The sequence below is a fragment of the Lontra canadensis genome, unplaced genomic scaffold, assembly GCF_010015895.1.
Source record: "Lontra canadensis isolate GAN:19392208 unplaced genomic scaffold, GSC_riverotter_1.0 scaffold11, whole genome shotgun sequence".
NCBI classification, from domain to species: domain Eukaryota; kingdom Metazoa; phylum Chordata; class Mammalia; order Carnivora; family Mustelidae; genus Lontra; species Lontra canadensis.
Window position 1 is genome coordinate 4,113,234 of NW_022631005.1, and position 20,965 is coordinate 4,134,198.

The following is a 20,965-nucleotide window of genomic DNA, read 5'->3' on the forward strand; positions in this document are numbered from 1 at the left end:
TGGACAGTAAGTAGTCGAGTTGATGATAAAACTAAGAGTCTCATTACTTACAGTGCAGTTCCTTTCTAGCAAAGTCTTAATAAAAACATTCTTACTACTCTTATATTCAGTAGGATATTGAGTGTAACTAAATATCTATATTACCTAATACATAAGTATCTAAAATACCAAATGACTTCCTGATGAGTCGATTAATTCATAAGTCAGTCATAATTTTAGGAAGTATATTTAAAACACACTTCAGACTATATATATAGAGGGGACTATTACTAATGCCTACAACAGACCATTCACATACAGAGGAAGTGAGCAATTATTACATATGAGTAAAAGCCTGGGAAGAGGAAAATCCCGGGAAGAGGAAAATCCCACAAAATCCCTTCCCTCAACACAGATTATGATGCAGGAGGCAAAGGCATCAATAAATAATTGTAGCATGTGGTTAGCACCATTATGAAGACTGAAATGAAGAATCACAAAAGTTCACACTCAGAAGTTAAGTCCTAAAAGACTGAGAAGATATCAAATATAGAAGGAATTTCTAGAATGTTCTCAGAAGCAGTGGCAGCATAAGAAAAAAGGGAGCAATTAGGCATTGCTCCCAGATTTTCTGGCATGTCTGATTAGAAAAAAATTAACCAAATTGCTCAGAGAGAACAAAAGTGAAAAACAGGATGACTTCCTCCAGGCTGAAATGTCAAGTAGGTAGTTGAAAGTATGGGTCTGAAATTTTGGACCAGATATGGACCACAAAACATGGATTACACAGAAACCTAAGGATGAGATCGTTCCAGAAGCATTCTGAAAACAGAATCTGAGAGTCTATTTTAGTAGATACACTTTAAGTAGAAGTTATGTGACTGCACTCAAAGTTATGGCAGAGGATGACATCTTCAAGGGACACCATCTAGGAAAGGCTGCTCAATGGTGTAAATATTACAGAGACAGAGAAGGATAAGTAATCCAGACTGAAAGAAACAATCATTCAATTCTGTAACTGAGAGTCCACTGAGAACAGTTTCACTGAAGTGTGTAAAACCAGACTGTAAGGTGTTGAACAGTGAGTGATGAGGATGCAGAGGGAATGATACGGATTTCTCCAGGAGGTCTGGCAGTGAAGAAGGCTGGAGAAACCAGCAGGCTGAGAGGGAGTTTTTTGCTTTGGAGGATACATGAACATTTTTGTGGACATGAAAAAGGAACCAGCATACAATTCTTTGCATAATTCTGTATTGATCACAGCTAAAAAATTATTTTTAATCTTTTTCAAAAACATTTTCTGAAAAAAAAAATTAACACAAAAATACGTATTTTACCATTTAAACTTAATATAAACTTAAAAGCACTAACATTTTATAAATTTTATTTCTCTAAAAGACTTGTACAATTTTTGTTATTAGACTGCTCCAGAATTTTGCTTCATCTATCATGAGAAATTAAACTTTATTAACAATTGCTATATTCATTCCAGAAAGATTCCTCTGATATACAGGATTATACTTAAGTAATTATGTATGCCTTCTTCCCCAGCCCTCCTCCCCAAAGACAAAAGTATCTTCAGGGTTGTTAATAATTTGGATATTTTCAACTTCAAGAGAAGAACAATTAGAAATAGTATTCCATTATTTTTTAGTTAAGATCTAAATTGCTCTTCACAATTATTTTTCAGTATTAAACATGCTTATTTATTATATACACATGCTTACATATGAATTTCCTGGCTAAAACACATGCAACCAACATGAAAGAACAAATATTAAACCATCCTCACAATCCTAAGAATGCCCTTTTAAATAAGGCACTCATGTTTAGAAACAGGATATAACCACCAAATTAAATAAGATGTTTAAAAGAAGCCTTTTATTAAGCACAAACAACTTTTAATACATTATCAATACAAATAGGAAAATGTCCTTTAATGAATATGATATATCAAAGATCTGAAAGTTTTCTTCATACTGACACAATAAAAATAATCAATTTTGAAGAAGAATTACAAAGTAAAATTTTTGAGTACACCACTGTCTACTAATAACAATTTAACTACAGTCTAAATTTACTACATCACCTGGGGAGGAAGGTCAACCATTTTTTATATAGAGAATTCTTAAACTCTTATTAGCACCATTCAACGCTTATTATCAGTTGTTCATCTACAAATTGACAGGTCAGGTAAAGCTTTAAAGCAAGTTTTCAGTGCAATGTCTACAGTTCCTTCTCTTAAGATACTTGGAGTCTATGGTCTCAAAGCAAGTTAAGTAATGATGCCTTGTAGTTGCAAGGTGTTAACGTGTAGAATGAAATATAAAATGGAAAGAAATGAGGCTTATCCTGGCTGTGAAATGTATCTTAATGTATTGCGGCTAATGCTGTAGTACGCCAACAACATGCGGGACTATGAACTGCAGATTTGTGGGAAGCTGGTAGCTATGAGCTCTCTGTGGCCATGATTTCGGGATGTCTCAGCTGCTGCCTTTTGAGACTAACCAGTTTCATCCTGTCTCTGATGTGTTCTGCAGTGGAAGCCATGTCACTTGGGCTCCCAAAATATTGTTCAGTTCTAAAAATCAAAACAAACAGAAAAACCGCAATCAGATTCATACAAATCCACGGACTACAGCAAATGCAAAAGGGAGCAAAGATTACCATAAATATTATACACGTGATAAGACAGTTCACTTGCAGACCATACTGTTTACCTTTGAATAGTAATTCAGTGAGAGAAATATTTTTAAATGGCATTAAATATATTAAGACATGTTGAGAGAAAAAGCCTAGTGGCATTAAATGTTGTATCATATGTACTTATAATAATCTCAAAAAATCAAACAATGCAACCAAACAATGAAACAATAAAGGAAACAATGCAACATTGGAGATATTCTGCCTTTCAGTTTTGGGTGCATATGCATATACAAATATAAAATCTGTATGTGTTCTTCAAGGATAAGGGCTATGTACACCAAATGTGTGTCTAATATATGTCTAATATAGCTGGCAAGCGAAATATCTGTTTAATGTTAAGGGATCGTTTGAGACTTTAAAAGATAAAATCATTTAATGTTATCCTACTTAAAAAGGTACTGTATTCAGAGTCACAGAATCTTTTAGAGCTAGAAGAGTTCTTAGAAATTATTTGGTTAAGGTCTGTATTTTTTAAGATCAGAAAACTAAGGCCTAGAAAATTAAATGATTTAACTAGGATCACACAGTGGGAAAACCAACATTTGAACTGGCGTCTTCAAGCAGTGAATCCAGACAGATCATCTAATTTCTTTTATTTTTCCAGGACAGTGTTACGAAAGATACATCTGAATACGCTTGCTGTCAAACAAACTATACAGTGTCAACAAGTTATCCATTTTTATGACAGATTAACAATTTCAAATATTAAAGATGGTGGTTGTGAAATGTGAATACACAGTACTAACTTATTCCTCAATCTTAAAAACATGAGGAAATGCTATAGACTATTTGTAGAACACAGGAGGAGGAGGAGAAGGCCAAGCAAAAATCCTAGTTATAAAGGCTCCCAGGCTGACCTGAGTAGAAGAGAGATAGTGTTAACAACCGGTTGTGAAGCACAGAAATGGGGATGGGGACTCCCTGGAATAGAATAACCAGAAGGCATCCCTCCAATACTGTTGCAAGCTAAATTTATAAATTTTTAGATTTTATTCTTTTACACTGCATTGCAGATATCTAATACGAATTTAGGCTACTTCTGATGGTTTAATTTTGGCTATGACCAAAATTATTTAAATATAGACTATGAATTATATGCTTTCAAGGGAATAAAACTGTATCCTCCCAAAATCAATTTCAAAGAATCACTTGAAGTTCATGACACAGTAGTAGTGGCACTTACTATGTGTCAGATTTGGGGTTTTGTTTTTCTTTTTTTTTTTTTTTAAAGATTTTATTTATTTATTTGAGAGCGAGACAGTGAGAGAGAACATGAGCGAGGAGAAGGTCAGAGGGAGAAGCAGACTCCCCATGGAGCTGGGAGCCCGATGTGGGACTTGATCCCGGGACCCCGGGATCATGACCTGAGCCGAAGGCAGTCGTCCAACCAACTGAGCCACCCAGGCGTCCCATCTTTTTTTTTTTTAAGATTTTATTTATTATAGAGAGAACATGCAAGCAGGGGAAGGGAGAGTGGGGGAGAGAATATCTCAAACAAGCTGTGTGCCCAGCACAGACTCTGGGCTGGATCCCACAACCCCTGAAATCATGACCTGGCTGAAATGAAGAGTAAGACACTCAGTTGAATGAGCCATCCAGGAGCCCCTGTGCCAGGTTCATTGTAAGTAATTTATATACATTTAGCTCATGTAATTCCCTTGCCCCTGTAACCTGAAAAGGTTTGAATAATATATCCCTAATTTTTAGATGACAGAATTGAGGCACAGAAAGGCTGAGTGGCTTCCCCAAGGTGTTACAGCTAGTAAGTGGTGGAGCTGAAATTTAAACCCACGAAACCTGATTCCAAAGTTCACAATCCTATCAATTACTCTACACTACAGAGTAAAGATAAATACATTCAATGATGTGGTTGCTCTGTCATTTGAAGTAAATATCCTCTGGATTACCTCTAAATTATTTTCACTGAGGTCGAGAACCTCAGGGATGAAGTTCCTTCAGATTCATTTAATGGCCCATTTATTTGCATGAGATCACTTCTTTCTTTTATTAACTTTCAAAATGCAAAGCAATGTGGGAAGCAGGACCCATCATTTTACAAGTGAAGAAATTCAGATTCCATATAGCATAGAGAAAAGAGAATGTGTTCAGAGTTGGACCAACATGAGACTGTATTCAAATTCTACTTAGAAGCTGTGAAATCCTGAGCACTTCACTTAATTTTTCTAAGCTTCAGGTTTCTACATCTGTAAATCAGGACTAACCATACTGGTCTAGTACTGTTTGGTCAAAAATAACGAAGTGAAGTGTTTAACTTGATGTTTAATATATTATCAGCTAACTGAACATTACGGCCCTGCACTCCCCTTCCCTGCACTCCCCTTCCCTGCGCCAGACGCTGCCCAGAGGCATCCTACTCCCTCTCATCAGGGCCATGGCTAGAACCCAGGTTATCAGCCTTCTGCAATAAGCTGTCAAGAAGCACCACATTTGATAGTGTCGAGTACCAACTGCTACTGTTGCTAAGAGCTAAGTTTATATTTCTTTTCATTACAAACCAATTTATTGTGAAACAGAACGTATGAGCCAAAGCTAATTTACTTGGCTTTTTAAAAAACAGATATTCCTCTCTTGATGATTTCACTTTAAGACTTCACCAATAAAAAGACAAAATTATAAGAACATGTATCATACCCATCAGGATAAACTACAGGAACAGTTAATCTATCCAAAAGTGATTTCCCAACTGCTTCAATCTCATCAAATTGCTCCTCATCATTAATAGCTTCAGGCTCTTCTGGACAGTCTTGCAAAATCTGTAACAAGTAAAATGGCAACCTCGATCAAGAGATAGAGAAAGGCAATCAAGCTCATGTGAATTCAGTAGATTGAAGCTGTTTTTGTTTCGTTCTTAGCATCCCCATGTACAACGCCATTGCGCAAGACTGATTACTAGCGAAGTTGGCTCAAAAAATTCAAATAAAATGAAACACATAATCCTTAATCATAATAAATAATTGGAGTAAAAAAAGTCTATAGTGATTTCTAAGAAAAAAATAATACTAGACTATTATTCGGAAAGTAAGTTTAAACTGTGCTTGAGAAATACCCTTCATTCATTCATTACTTATTGTACTAAATGTTTATTTAGCAGCTTTGGATGTGACTGAAATACAGATTGTGACCTCAAATAGCTTACAGACTTCGAAAATGAGAGGAAAATATAAATCCAAAACAACATACGCTTACACTACAAATAACTGATGGGATGACCTACATAGGCACAGTTATTTTAAAAACTGATCTGCTGACTTACCTGATATAAACTGGTAAGGTTATGATTCAAATACAGGAAGTTCTACAGTTCTTGATAAAATACTATTTTCCTTAACTATTAACATTTAAATTTAACAAGGGGAGAAGAAGAAGGAAGAAACTGCTATAATTTATAATAGCTAAGTCTATAGGTACTGATCCACACTAGTCAATCCATTAGCAAAAAGCCTAGTGAACACTTGAACAGTGGCTAGTCCAAACTGAGATGTGTTGTAAGTCCAAGATATACACTACATTATAAGAAAAAACTGCAAAATGTGGGGAAGAGAGAAGAAAAAGAAGTATTCATTTTTGCAACTGTTTTTGCATTATACTTAATCTAATCTGTTTATTTCAGCACTACTCATAAATAACTTTATATAAAATCCTAGATTCAACTTAAAATATCTTTGCAGTCATTATACTATACAAGTTGTTTATAGTTATGGTTATATTTATGCTTACCAGTATAAAATAAAACACAGTCAAGAAGAAAATTATACCTGATAACAAAAAGCTTTACAAAGGTTTGAGTAGTAAAGAACCTTAAATTGTGCTTGCTTTAAGTATGATAAAGGCAATGGAAGAGAATAGTCTATGCAAAAAAATCTCTCAACCATTTACATTCTTATATTGCCTCATAAAGAAGTCTAGATCTTCATGTCCTTGCAGATACATTTTAAGTTTTTAATGAAATTCCATTCAGTTAACATAGAATGTTATTAGTTTCAAGTGTACAATACAGTGGTTCATCACTTACATATAACACCTGGTGCTCAAAAGTGCCCTCCCTAATCCAATCACCTATTAACCCATCGCCCACTCACCTCCCCTGTGATAACATCTCTGTTCTCTATAGTTGAGTCTGTTTTCTTGGTTTGCCTCTCTTTTTTTCCCCTTTCCTCATTTGTTTGGTTTCTTAAATTCCACATGAGTGAAATCATATGGTATGTGTCTTTCTCTGACTTCTTTCGCTTAGCATAATCCTCTCTAATTCCATCCACGTAGTGGCAAAGGGCAAGATTTCATTCTCGGCTAAGTGATACTCCATTGTGTGTACACTCCACATCCTCTTAACCTATTCATCTATGAATGAATACTTGGGCTGCTTCTATAACTTGGGTTATTGCAGATAACGCTGTTATTAACATCACGGTACATGTATACTTTAAATTAGTATTTTTGTATATTGTATTCTTTGGGTAAATCCCTAACAGTGGGATTGCTGGGTTGAAGGGCCGTTCTATTTTTAACTTTCTGAGGAACCTTGTACTGTTTTCCGGAGTGGCCTTGCAGATAACTTTTTAAGATACTGCTTTCAAAATGTATCAGTAGTGTTAGATATTGGGCCAGTAGTCACCCTTGGACAGGAGGCAGGGGCAGCGGGAACAATGTGACTAAAAGAACTTCTGAGGTGCTGGTAATGTCTGTTGTTTGAATAGTGCAGTGATTTCACAGGCATGCTCACTTTGTGAAAATTCATTGAACAGACTGAATTCAACAAACATTTATGATCTGTACACTTTTCTGTGTTAATATACTTAAATAAAAACTTTTCATTAAAACAATCAGTAGGGGCACCTGGGTGGCTCAGGTTGTTAAGCATGTGCCTTTGGCTCAAGCCCTGCATCAGGCTCCCTGCTCAGCGGGGAGTCTGCTTCTCCCTCTCCTTTTGCCCCTCCCCCAGCTTGTGTGCATTCTCTCTAATAAATAAATAAAATCTTTTTTAAAAAATGAAATAATCAGTAGATAAATAGGTGAAGCCATTTATATACTTTCACCTTCATTATTGTTAGGCCTATTTTAAACCAAAACACTGACCTGTGGAGTTCTGTGACCAGCTCAGCAAGAGTTAACTATAAACACTTCCCTACAGAGGTACAGTAGAACACTGCGCAATTCCTGAATTCCTGGTCACATCTCTTCTGTTCTACAGACTAGGCTATATCACATTTACGCCTTCAGTTTCTCACGTTTCATATTGTACTGAACATCCCCTACACATAAACTTCCATTGTGAGAGATCAAAACAAAGTTAACTACATAACAAAGCTCCTCTTCAGAGTGGAGATGTAAGGGTTGAGTGCTATAAAGTTTCTCTGCGCAGAGTTATGAGAAGGGCTCTAATGAAAATCTGCCCAACTAACACTACATATTGCATTTCTGGTTTCCAGGACTAATGAATTCATGAAATAATAAATTCTAGAATGAATCTTTAAAGATAACAAATGAAGAAAAGGTTTTATTTTTATCTTTATTCTCATTATTTTTAGCTGGGTAGTCTATACTTTAAACCTTATAAAATTACAAAGTGCCCTTTTAAAAAATTTATGACAATTAGTTGTAGTTGCTGAGGCAAAATGTCCTTTCCTTGCATAATGAAAGCAATGGGAGTTGTGACACCCTAAAGCTAGCTCATTTTGGGGGTCAAATTTGGTAAGAAGAGAAGCACTGCTGAGAGAAGACTCTAGATGGTTTTGGATTTCTCAAACCACAGTAAGCCAGCATTGGTATAGATTATACTACAAGAATTTGATTTGAACTCTCTAAGACAATATATTATATCTAAAACTTTAAACAATGGGATTAAAACAAGGTGGAAAAAAAACAAAGGCTAATCACATAATTATAATATTACAATTAATGTATTTTAAACATACAAAGTATTACTGAGACTACAATTTTTAAAAAAGCGAACCTTTTCAGCATTTGAGTGAAATGCAATAGCCATTTCCAGCCTATGCACTCTCTCTTCAGATGCTATTGTAAATTGTTTCCATACTCTGTTCAGTCGAGGAAGTGTGTCTCCAGATGACCGAGATGTGCAGCGCAGAGACTGACACAACACCACCGTGGCCTGTAGCAACTGTCTGCCGTAGTCATAAGTACTCTAGAAAAGAAAAAGTAAACGTGAACTTATAGTATAAGAATTCTGAAAAGAGAGACAGGGAAGTGTGCAGGAAGGATTGTGGTTGCAAATAATAACACTACTGGGAATCAGTACTGAATGACTCCACTGACACTTACTACTACAAATTAACTGCAGGCATAAAAAAGGATGGGAAGACAATACTTTGAATTTTTAGTAAGTTTCTTTCTTGTTAGCTTTTGCTCTCTTCTTATGTTTTCCCCATCTCATTCTTATCAATTCCACAATCCAAAAATAATGGCTGATCTCATTAACCAAAACAAATGGGTAAAGATGGGCTCTTCATAGGGCACTTTATATCCCATACAGAAAACTCAATTATTAGGGAAAATAAATAAAGATACTTTTAACACACACACAAAATCTGCATTTTTATACTAACACTGGTGAAATAGAGAAACTGGGGTTTCTACTATACCGCTATTAACTCTTCTATTTCTTATTCACTTTCGTGAGTGAACAGATGGATTGCCTAAAAAATGGCATAATCTAAAACAAATCAGAGGGAGCATACATAACCTGTATTCAGGAAAACATAAACCCTCTCAAGTTTATGCAGCCTACTTTTGATGCACCAGCTGACATTTTCTTAGTTCTGTGATATTTCTGGAATAATATAACTAACCTTCTTGGGCTTGGAGGGTTAAGTTACATTATAATCATGCAGAAAGCTATTCAAACACTGAGTTTGTAGAAAAGGAAGATAACCAGTTCTGCACCTGTGCAACATCAACAAATTTTCTATGCTTTTCTAGTAAAACTTTCGTTTCCTGAGCATCATCACCCAATCTGATGTGGGTCTTAAGCAGGGCATCCAGAAGTTCGCTTAGCCATTCTACTGCCTAAATAAAAAAATAAAGAAGAGTGACGCTGGATCCATAACTCTTATTATATCAAAACAACATGTTTATCAAAAGAAAAATTACTACCATATGATTAATTAATCTATTAGTTATAACCCAAGTCCTTAATAGCTTATTTCATTTAAGAAAGCTATATGAATTAATGATCTTTCCACCCCCTCAAAATTTTTAAAATCTAAGGACAAGATATATTAAAGAGAAGCACTTTTTAAAAATTAATAGCACATGATTCATATTAATAGATTGTGTGTTTTCCTTAATGTCCAAGCACTGGTATTACAGAAGACTGATGAATCACTGAACTCTACCTCTGAAACTAATAATATACTATATATTAATTAATTGAATTTAAATTAAAAAAAAAAGATAGTGTGTTTATGTAATATGGATCTTACCAGAATCTCATTACAGATTTATGTTGTTACTTAAAATCATAAAGTTCCTCTAGGTCAAGCTGCAATGATATTCTCTGATGCTAATTACACAAGGACAGCATATAGTTTTTCTAGTTGAAAAACCCTCTTGCAAGTTAAAAAAGCCATGTGCTAAACCAGCCTTAATCTTAGCATGTAACTAACAAGTCAATAATAATAAATAATAAATAATCCCAATTTCTCACTTAATAGAGAATTTCATTAAGAAGATAAGTCATATGAGACCAGTAAAATAACTGGAAACTAAAAAACACTTTGTTATTTTAATAAGATAAACTAGAATTTGACTTAACACATTTACTTTCTTAGGACCATGAAAAGTACACTTTTTTAACAGTTAGGTGAAATCAATCTTTTAAGAAAAGACAACTACATCATGTGTCTGACTGATCTTTTACCTGGGCAGCATCTTCTTCACATTTAAACAACTGCACCATTTGAAGCATCTTTAACCTTCGCACATCCACCATGTCTTCACATCTAATAAACACAAACATAAGGCAGAACATCATTTCAGTTTCATTAATAATTATTTTAACATCATCTGGCATGGATGTTTTATAGTATACTAAAATACTTAATCCTATACACCACGGAGACTTCCAACTACTTTGTATTGATTTGTAAGAATTTTAAGGATATCTATGTTACATCAAAATACTTCAAAACTTCAAAATACCTGAAAGATTCCTAATTACAAACCCCTGAGGACAGAATGGATTCTGTGAAATACTGAAGCAAAGCATCAACAAAGTAGTACACTAAAACCCAAAGAAATCTCCACTGCCAGTTAGCATAAACAAGCCTCAAAGATAAACATATGAAGTTTCTTAAATAATAATTTTGACAATGATACACCAAGGAAATAAAATAAAAACATTCTGAGGAAAGATACTATATCATAATTAAAGGATTTATACAACAAGAATATCTAACAATTATATAAGTATTTATGCTACTAACTTGAGAGCAGCTAATTACATAAACCAATAACAAAATTAAAGAAACACATTGATAATAATACAATAATATTAGGGGACTTCAACAGCCCACTCATTGCAATGGACAGATTATTTAAGCAGAAGATCAACAAGGAAACAAGGGCTTTGAATGACACACTGGAACAGGTGGATTCACAGATATATTTAGAACATTCCATCCTAAAGCAACAACTTACACATTCTTCTCGAGTGCACATGGAACATTCTCCAGAACAGATCACATCCTGGGTCACAAATCAGGTCTCAACAGGTACCAAAAGACTGGGATTATTCTCTGCATATTTTCAGACCATAATGCTTTGAAACTTGAACTCAATTACAAGAGGAAATTTAGAAAGAATTCAAATACACAGAGGTTAAAGAGCATCCTACTAAAGAATGAATGGGTCAACCAGGATTGAAGAATTCAAAAAATTCATGGAAATAAATGAAAATGAAAACACTACTGTTTAAAACCTTTGGGATGCAGCAAAGGCTGTCCTAAGAGAAATATATAGCAATACAAGCCCTTCTCAAGAAACAAGAAAGGTCTCAAAACACAACCTAACCTTACAATTAAAGAGCTGGAGAAATAACAGCAAATAAAGCCTAAACCCAACAGGAGAAGAAAATTAATAAAGATTAGAGTAGAAATCAATGAAATAGAAACCAAAAGAATAGTAGGACAGAGCAACAAAACTAGGAGCTGGTACTTTGAAAGAATTAGTAGGATCAATAAGCCCCTGGCCAGACTTATCAAAAAGAAAAAAGACCCAAATTAATAAAATCATGAATGAAAGAGGAGAGATCACAACCTACACCAAAGAAATACAAACAATTATAAGAACATATTATGAGCAACTATACGACAACAAATTGGGCATTCCGGAAGAAACAGATGTATTCCTAAATGTATAAACTACCAAAACTGAAACAGTAAGAAAGAGAAAACCTGAACAGACCCATAACCAGCAAGGAAATTGAAGCAATAATCAAAAATCTCCCAACAAACAGGAGTCCAGGGCTGGATGGTTTCCCTGGGGAATTCTACCAAACTTTTAAAGAAAAATACTTACTCTTCTGAAGTTGTTTCAAAAAACAGCAATGGAAGGAAAACTTCCAAACTCTTTCTATGAGGCCGGCAACCTTGATCCTAAAACCAGACAAAGAGTCCACCAAAAAGGAGAATTACAGACCAATGTCCCTGATGAACATGGATGCCAAAATTCTCACCAAGATACTAGCCAATAGGATCCAACAGTACATTAAAAGGATCATTCCAGGCTATCTGGGTGGCTCAGCAGGTTAAGTGTCTGCCTTCAGCTCACGTAATGATCCCAGGAACCTGGAATTGAGCCCCACGTTTGGTTCCCTGCCCAACAGGGAGTCTGCCTCTTCCCAGCTCATGCTCTCTCTCATGCGTACTCTCTCTTGCAAAAATAAATAAACAAAATCTTTAAAAAAATAAAAGAATCATTCACCACAACCAAGTGGAATTTATTCCTGGGCTGCAAGTTGGTTCAACGTCCACAAATCAATCAACGTGATACACTACATTAATAAAAGAAAGGACAGGAACCATATGAGCCTCTCAATAGAGGCAGAAAAAGTATTTGAATAAATACAATATTTTTTCTTGATTAAAACTCTTCACAGTGTAGAGATAGTGGCAACATACTAAATATCATAAAAGCCATCTATGAAAAGCCCATAGTGAATATCATCCTAAACAGGGAAAAACTGAGAGCCTTTCCCTTAAGGTCAGGAACACAATTGGGATGTCCACTCTCACCACTGCTGTTCAACATAGTACTAGAAGTTCTAGCCTCAGCAATCAGACAACAAAAAGAAATAAAAGGCTTCTGACACGGCAAAGAAGTCAAACTCTGACTCTGCAGATGACATGATACTCTATGTGGAAAACCCTAGACTCCATCCCCCAAATTGCTAGAACTCATATAGGAATTCAGCAAAGTGGCAAGATATAAAACCAATGCACAGAAATCAGTTGTATTTCTATACACTAACAATGAGACAGAAGAAAGAGAATTAAGGAGTCAATCCCATTTAAAATTGCACCAAAAACCATAAGACGTAGGAATAAACCAAAGAGGCAAAGGATCTATACTAAGAAAACTATAGAAATGTCATGAAAAAAATTGAGGAAGACTCAAAGAAATGGAAAAACATACCATGTTCATGGATTGGAAGAAAAAATATTGTTAAAATGTCTATCCTACCTAGAAGAATGTATATATCCAAAGCAATCACTATCAAAATACCATCAACATTTTTCACAGAGCGGGAACAAATAATCCTAAAATTTGTATGGAACCAGAAAAGACCCCAAATGGCCAAAGAAACACTGAAAAAGAAAACCAAAGCTGGCGGCATCACAATTCCACTTCAACCTCTATTACAAAGTTATAGTCATCAAGATAGTATGATATTGGCACAAAAGCAGACACATAGATCATTGGAAAGAATAGATAACCCAGAAATGGACCCTCAACTCTATGGTCAATTCATCTTCAACAAAGCAGGAAAGAATGTCCAATGGAAAAAAGACAGTCTCTTCAACAAATGGTGCTGGGAAAATTGGAAAGCCACATGCAGAAGAATGAAACTGGACCATTTCTTTAAACCATACACAAAAATAGACTCAAAATGGATGAAAGACCTAAATGTGAGACAGGAATCCATTAAAAATCCTAAAGAACACAGGTAGCAACCTTTTCGACCTTGGCTGCAGCAACTTCTTGCTAGTCACCTCTCCAAAGGCAAGGGAAACAAAAGCAAAAATGAACTTTTGGGACTTTATTAAGATAAAAAGCTTCTGTACAGGAAAGAAAACAGTTGACAAAACCAAAAGGCAACCTATGGAATGGGAGAAGATAAATGCAAAAGACAGATCAGATAAAGGGCTATATCCAAAATCTATAAAGAACTTAGCAAACTCAACACCCAAAGAACATATAATCCAGTTAAGAAATGGGCAGAATCAGCGGTGAGCCTGCTTCCTCCTCTCTCTGCCTGCCTCTCTGCCTACTTTTGATCTCTCTCTCTCTCTCTGTCAAATAAATAAAATCTTTAAAAAAAACAAAAAAAAAGAAATGGGCAGAAGACATTAATAGGCATTTCTCCAAAGAAGACATCCAAATGTCCAACAGACACGTGAAAAGATGCTCAACATCACTCATCATCAGGGAAATACAAATCAAAACCACAATGAGATACCACCCTCACACTGGTAGAATGGCTAAAATTAACAAGTCAGGAAATGACTGATGTTGTCCAGGATGCGGAGAAAGGGGAGCCCTCTTACACAGCTGGTAGGGATGCAAGCTGGTATAGCCACTTTGGAGAATAGTATGGAGGTTCCTCAAAAAGTTGAAAATAGATCTACCCTATGACCCAGCAACTATACTACTAGGTACTTACCCCAAAGATACAAATGTAGTGATATGAAGGGACACCTGCACTTCAATATTTATTGAAGCAGCAATGTGCACAATAGCCAAACTATGGAAAGAGCCCAAATGTCCATTGACAGTTGAATGGATAAATAGGATATGGTATCTATATAGAATGGACAATGAATCTTGGAACACCGCGTCAAAAACTAATGATGTACTTTATGGTGACTAACCTAACACAATTAAAAAAAAAAAGAATACAAAAAAAGGAATGGACTACTACTTAGCCATCAAAAAATGAAATCTTGCCATTTAGAATGATGTAAATGGAACTAAAGGGCATTATGCTAAGCAAAATAAGTCAGTCAGAGAAAGACAAGTGTCATATGACCTCACTCATATGTGGAACTTAAGAAACAAAACAGAGGATCATAGGAGAGGGAAGGGAAAAATTAAGATGAAATCAGGGAGGGAGATAAGCTAGAAGAGAGTCTTAATCATAGGAAACAAAATGAGAGTTCGCTGGAGGATGGGAGGTGATGGGATGGCATAATTGGGTGTTAAGGAAGGCACAGGATATAATAAGCACTTGGTATTATATATGTTGGATGAATCACTGACCTCTACCTCTCAAACTAATAATACCCCATGTTAATTAACTGAATTTAAATTTTAAAAAGACAGCCAACAATGTAAGTGTACAATAGAAAAATAAAAAATTATGGAATATTCATGGAAAACATATCTTTTATAGCAGTGTAAAGACTGACCTGCAATACATGAATTATTGGTATTGAATCTCTCAAACATAATCTGAGTTTTTTATGAAAGGGCATTTTAATAAATCTTGAAAATAAGAAAAAAAAGTTAACACTTTTCATTATATTTCATCACCCAAAGTAATATCTAATTTTGAATTAAAAACAAACAAACAAACAAACAAACAAGAAAAAACCACCACTCCATCTATGTTCCAAAGAAGAAAAAAAAACCTCTTGATCTCTGGGTATAGAGAGACACAATTCAGAGTACTTAAAAATTTTAGTGTTGTCTGTCCTATATAATATACGACTGAACTTTCAAGGTGACTTTAGCTACCTCAGTTCTGATCTATTCGCTTTGTCCTCATGCAATTTCATGTATTTTTAGAGGAAGAGTGAACTCACTACAATCTCAAACACTAATGGCCAGTTACCCAGAAGGCACTGAGCTCCATGACGGTCAGTGTTCTTAAAGAAGGTGAATAATAATACAGAAACCATTGTCACAAGGCTATTTTTTATAAAGAACGCCCTTTATAAAAGCTTATAACATAGTACTAAAATGAATCTGGTTACAGTTATCCTACAAGGGACTAAAAGGAAGTGATGATTAGAAGTATTTTTAAAATCTGAAGCTAAACAATGTAAGACATTTTAATGATGAAGATGATATCATAGATATATTTAATGCATACTGTCAGGTGTCAGATAATGTGCTCCATGGTCTCAACTATTATGTTGGTCCCATTTTGGGCAGCAGAGTTCTAAACAAACAATGTGGTGAGGGCTACTGTGGAGCTATGTAAAGAGTTCTATGGGAGCAGAGAGGAACAAGTAACTAATATGTCCTACGAATCTAAAAAGCCTTCCAAAAATAAGTATCCCCAAGTCTTTAAGAATCCAGCAAGTAGAAAATGAAGAAGTAGTCTAAATCATAGATTCATGAAACAGCACGATGCATTCAAGAAAGTGAACAACTGTGTCTGTAAAAGTTGCAGGAGATAAGATTATACAGGACTGAATTATGAAGAATCTCCTACACTATTTCAAGGAGACTGAACTTCATCTGAGAAAACAGGAAATCACGGAGTGGGGTCTTATGATTAGATATGCACTTTACAATGATGATTCTCATGTACAACAGACTAGAGAGGATCAAGACCAGAGGCAGATAAAAGAGAAGATTTTAAATAGAAAATTTCAGGACTCAGAGATAGCAGAACTTAAAATATTTGATCGGGCTATACGGGGTGAGGAAGAGTATGGATTTTAGGATAAATCCCAAATTTGGTAACTGATACTAACTTTAACCTAGATAAGATATTAAAAGAGAAGATCAAGGGGCCCCTGGGTGGCTCAGTGGGTTAAAGCCTCTGCTTTCGGCTCAGGTCATGATCCCAGGGTCCTGGGATTGAGCCCCGTATCAGGCTCTCTGCTTAGCGGGGAGCCTGCTTTCCCCTCTCTCTCTGCCTGCCTCTCTGCCTACTTGTGATCTCTGTCTGACTTGTGATCTCTGTGAAATAAATGAATAAAAGAGAAGATCAAGTACCTGGACATACTAGGTTTGAGGAATGTGTGTAGCACCTACCTAGAGATACTAAGTAGGCCAAGTATAGTTATGGGTCCAAAGCATAGAACAGGAGTCTGGGTCAGAACCATAGATACTCAATCACAATCAAATAAAAGAAAGTCATTCAAGTAGTGAAACCATCCAGGGAGAACACATAGAATAAGACAACTGGGCCTCAAACCCTGAAAGCAGAGAAATTAAATTAGCTAGAGGACAAGAAACCAGTGAAGAAGACTAAGAAGAAACAGATTGTTGGGATCATGAGGGTGTTTTCAGAAGACGACAAGGCTGTCAGAAAGTTTCAAGAAGAAAAAAGTCAGCTGTGTCCAATGCTATTCAGCGTGATCAAGCAATGTGAAGACCAAAAATACTCCCTGGATTTTGAGCAAGATCAAGCATTTATTACATGATAATTACAAAGTCACTGGTGATATCAGTAAGAGCAAGTTCAGTGAAATAGTGAGGGTAGAAGTCAGACTGAGGAGGGTTGAAAAGTTAATGGGAGGCAGTTAGGAAATAGTATGAGTGTAGATTATACCTTCAAATGACTTAGCTGTCAGGAAGGAGAATTCTAGGGCTAGAAGAGACAAAGAAAGAGTTGAGGAGGAAAGTATATGCATGTGTGTGATTTTTTTTTTTTTTAATGAGAGATTTAAGCATTTAAATGAGAGGCAGAGATCAGAGTAGAGAATGAGTAGACAGGGAAGACATGAGGGTACGTGACCTATTAAATACAGAGCTACAGCATCCTTTGTGATTAGAATAAAATAATGAAATGGATAAGTTTGCATGTGAGGCTAGAAGGAATTCCTCACTAATGAGTATTTTCTCTGTAATGTAGAAATAGTTTCTGTGAGGTTTTGTTGATATCCTAAAATTTTTAAGTGTCCAAAAATTTCATAAACCATGCTACACCGTATATATTTTCATATATTAATTTAATCCTTTACTTTGTAATGTTCTCTCAGGTGCTACTGCAAATTGAATATTCAAAGAATCCTTTAAATTCCTGCCTTTATATGAAATAAAACTAAATAGCCTCTTGCCCAGAGTCCAATATCTAATCCTTTCAGAGCACATCTGAGTACAATGGTAGTGTGACAATTTGTGAGAACTGTAGATGAAGAAACTGATGAAAGTAGATGACATATTTAATAGCAACTCTAAACCAAATAAAAACAGAAAATCAAAATTCTCCAAAAAGGGTTTTCTTAAAAGATGAAAAGGTCATAGGCTATATTAGAGATATGGAATGCAAAGTACTTGGGTGTAACTAAAATTTTACCACTGAATTAAAAAGGGGAAAAGTACCATTAGTTGAACAAATTGTCACAATTTGTTATTACAATTATATACAACAATTACATTCACCAAAACTTACTACATGCCTTCTATATTAACAGGTTAGAACTTCTATTTTGTATGGAAAATAAATTATATCACTTCTCTTTTTATTATGTCATTTTAGCAAAAATTAACATTAACAGTCAAACTTTGCCTTTGTTTCCTAAGCTGCATATCTTCCATCACTCCTTGTATGTGGTCCACATTTTCTTTATTTTCAATGGTTACATCCTTTCCATAGGCCCAGGATGCCTGATTGGAGATCTGATCCAGAAGTCCTTGACCTTTTTCACGCAAACCTTGTAATCCTACATCTAAAACAAAAGTTCCTAGATTTAATCTCTTAAACAAAGGAGGTGCTTTCCCTCCCTCAAGGAAATCCCCTCAGCAGATACTGTACTCGGATTCTATGCACTGATAGCTTTGTATGTTAAACTACCTTGGGAGGGGGTTCTCTGAACACTTCAAGGAATAAACCCATTTAAAGGTGGTTCAAATTGAGCTCCCTCTCATGCCAAATTCTGCCTAAAGATAATTTCCAAAAGGTAAATTTGATACTTATTTTTGAAAACTGAAAGCAGGAAGAAAATGTGAGAAGTTCTATTTTGATTAGTAATATTTTTCAATTTGTTTCCTTTGTGCTTCTATGTAGTCCAATTTTTAAGAGAACATGCCAAACATTTTGTTCAAGATGATGTTTAAGAGTTACAAGACTTCAAAGCATTCAAGCAATGCAATATCACTGAAAAAGGATGCTGAATATTTTGAGTTCAGGCATCTTCCAGCTTACATCTAATGAAAGGGAACATTTAGGATAGCTTACACCTAATGAGAGGGAACATTTAGGATAGATTTACAGTACTCCAAACCAACAAGCACACAGGAATTCCTTTCTTTTTTAAAGGAGAAGTATGGTTCTAGAAAGCTTCTGATCCTTTGAAATAAATTGCATTTGGCAAATTAAATACAAAATATGTATTATGCCTATCATGTGTTAAAATAACAAAGGCTGCAAACAAATGCCCATACAAACATGATTTTTCAAACGCATTCCCTCAAATCCTTTTCAATAATTAATTAATTTGGTTCAATCATGTGTCACCATTTTCTACTAAGTCTGTCTTAGGTTTCTGCTTCCTCACCTCCATTCATTCCCCTTTGCTCTCCTATCCCACCCAGAACAACCCTTTCTTCCCTTTTGTACATCCACTATCTCCTCTCCAGTCATGACCTAGGGAAATTCACTGTACTTCCTTCCTACTGTAGTAAAATGTAAAGTGTCAAGTGAAATGGGATCATCCTCCCCTTGGGAGAGTAGGTAACCTTGGCAATATTCCCAATTTGGAGAAACAAATGCACAGAACCAAACCAACTATTTATTCACAAGGTTAGGATATAGCAACAACCAAAATCATTGCATAAAACACAGTTTTGGGGCATACAGGATTTACCACAGAACACTTCACAGCTAATTACAGCTTATGCATGCACTACAAATTAACTGTTCGTAGTATATGCAAGACATAGCACCTATAGATATAGCTGGGTAAAGAATAAAGGCTAAAGGCCCAATGAAGGAAGGGTGACAGACCATCAATGAAAAATAGGGATTTTAGCATGTATTACACCCTTCAAGGGAATAAAACCTATTTTATACTAATTTTTCCTGTGTTTCCTATAAATAATTATAATTAGCTCAGTGTAAGTTGACTTCTCTAACCATAGTAATGATATTTCTTAAAAAAAGAACCTTATGTTTCAGCATTTTTAAAATCTGCTTACCAACACTTTTCAGCTTCTCTTCAAGCAGTTTTAAAGTCTGCTGAATCGATGCTCCATCAGCTGGTGCTACATCTACGCACAACATCCCTAATAAGCCATCCAACTGCTGAGACAACTAAAGCAGAGGGACACCAAAGAGATAACCCTGATGTGATCAGCATCTAAAGTGTTTAATGATTAATGAGGTTTATATCTAATGAGGTTATCACAATTACACTTGAAAAAGTCTATGCTGTTAAAAGACAAGGATGAATAATTAGAATACATGTTATCTGAAAAGACAGAACACACAGAGGCATGCACCAGGAAGACAAAGATTTATATCCAGGTAAGCAGAATGTAGGAAAGTACCCAAACGTCCATTGCAATCTATGTTATAAAGCATAAGCAGAGAAATGATCAAAATGAAATATATCTAAGTTCAAACAGTATTTAGACAAAAGATGTTTAGTTGCATGCAAAATGACTTAAAAATGAAAAGAAAATTTTTAAAAAATCAAAGACTTTTATCATCAACCCACGACTAAATTATCTTATTTTTCCAGAAAAATAATTAGGAGACATGCAAACCTGCAAAATTTATGTGCAGATAAGTGTTCAGATCATTTGAAGAACAGAAAAGCAATCAGAGTAGACACTTACATCTTGGGCAACACCATGAAATTCAAGAGCTGCTTGTAAGAGATTCTGCCTAAATTCCAGTTGACTGGCCTGTCGATAGCAAACATCACTAAGTTGTTGCTGCAGTGACTTCAGTTCCACAAGATCTTCCTCGTCCCCAGCATTTAAGAGTGCTGCAATTTGCTGATTAAGTTCCACATACACTGCAAACCATTCCTGTAACACACATGTTGTAAATTAAGGATCAAATTGGTCCCTAAAGAACCACACCACATTTTATAATTCTTCCAGATAAACTAAGTAACAT

General features: G+C 35.4%; 1 protein-coding gene across 2 annotated transcripts in view; it reads right to left on the reverse strand.

The window, feature by feature from the left end:
* Positions 1–368: 368 nt before the first annotated feature.
* The window catches only part of SESTD1 (SEC14 and spectrin domain containing 1), a 94,345-nt gene continuing 73,748 nt past the window's right edge, over positions 369–20,965 (reverse strand). For both annotated transcript variants that reach the window (XM_032856026.1, XM_032856025.1), the window contains 8 exons: positions 20,680–20,874; positions 20,038–20,152; positions 18,410–18,569; positions 10,583–10,664; positions 9,607–9,729; positions 8,657–8,848; positions 5,338–5,459; positions 369–2,560 (listed from right to left, as the gene is read on the reverse strand). In XM_032856026.1, the coding sequence (XP_032711917.1) occupies positions 2,428–2,560; positions 5,338–5,459; positions 8,657–8,848; positions 9,607–9,729; positions 10,583–10,664; positions 18,410–18,569; positions 20,038–20,152; positions 20,680–20,874 (1,122 nt within the window). In that variant the 3' untranslated portion in view covers positions 369–2,427. The remainder of the gene's footprint in view (positions 2,561–5,337; positions 5,460–8,656; positions 8,849–9,606; positions 9,730–10,582; positions 10,665–18,409; positions 18,570–20,037; positions 20,153–20,679; positions 20,875–20,965) is intronic.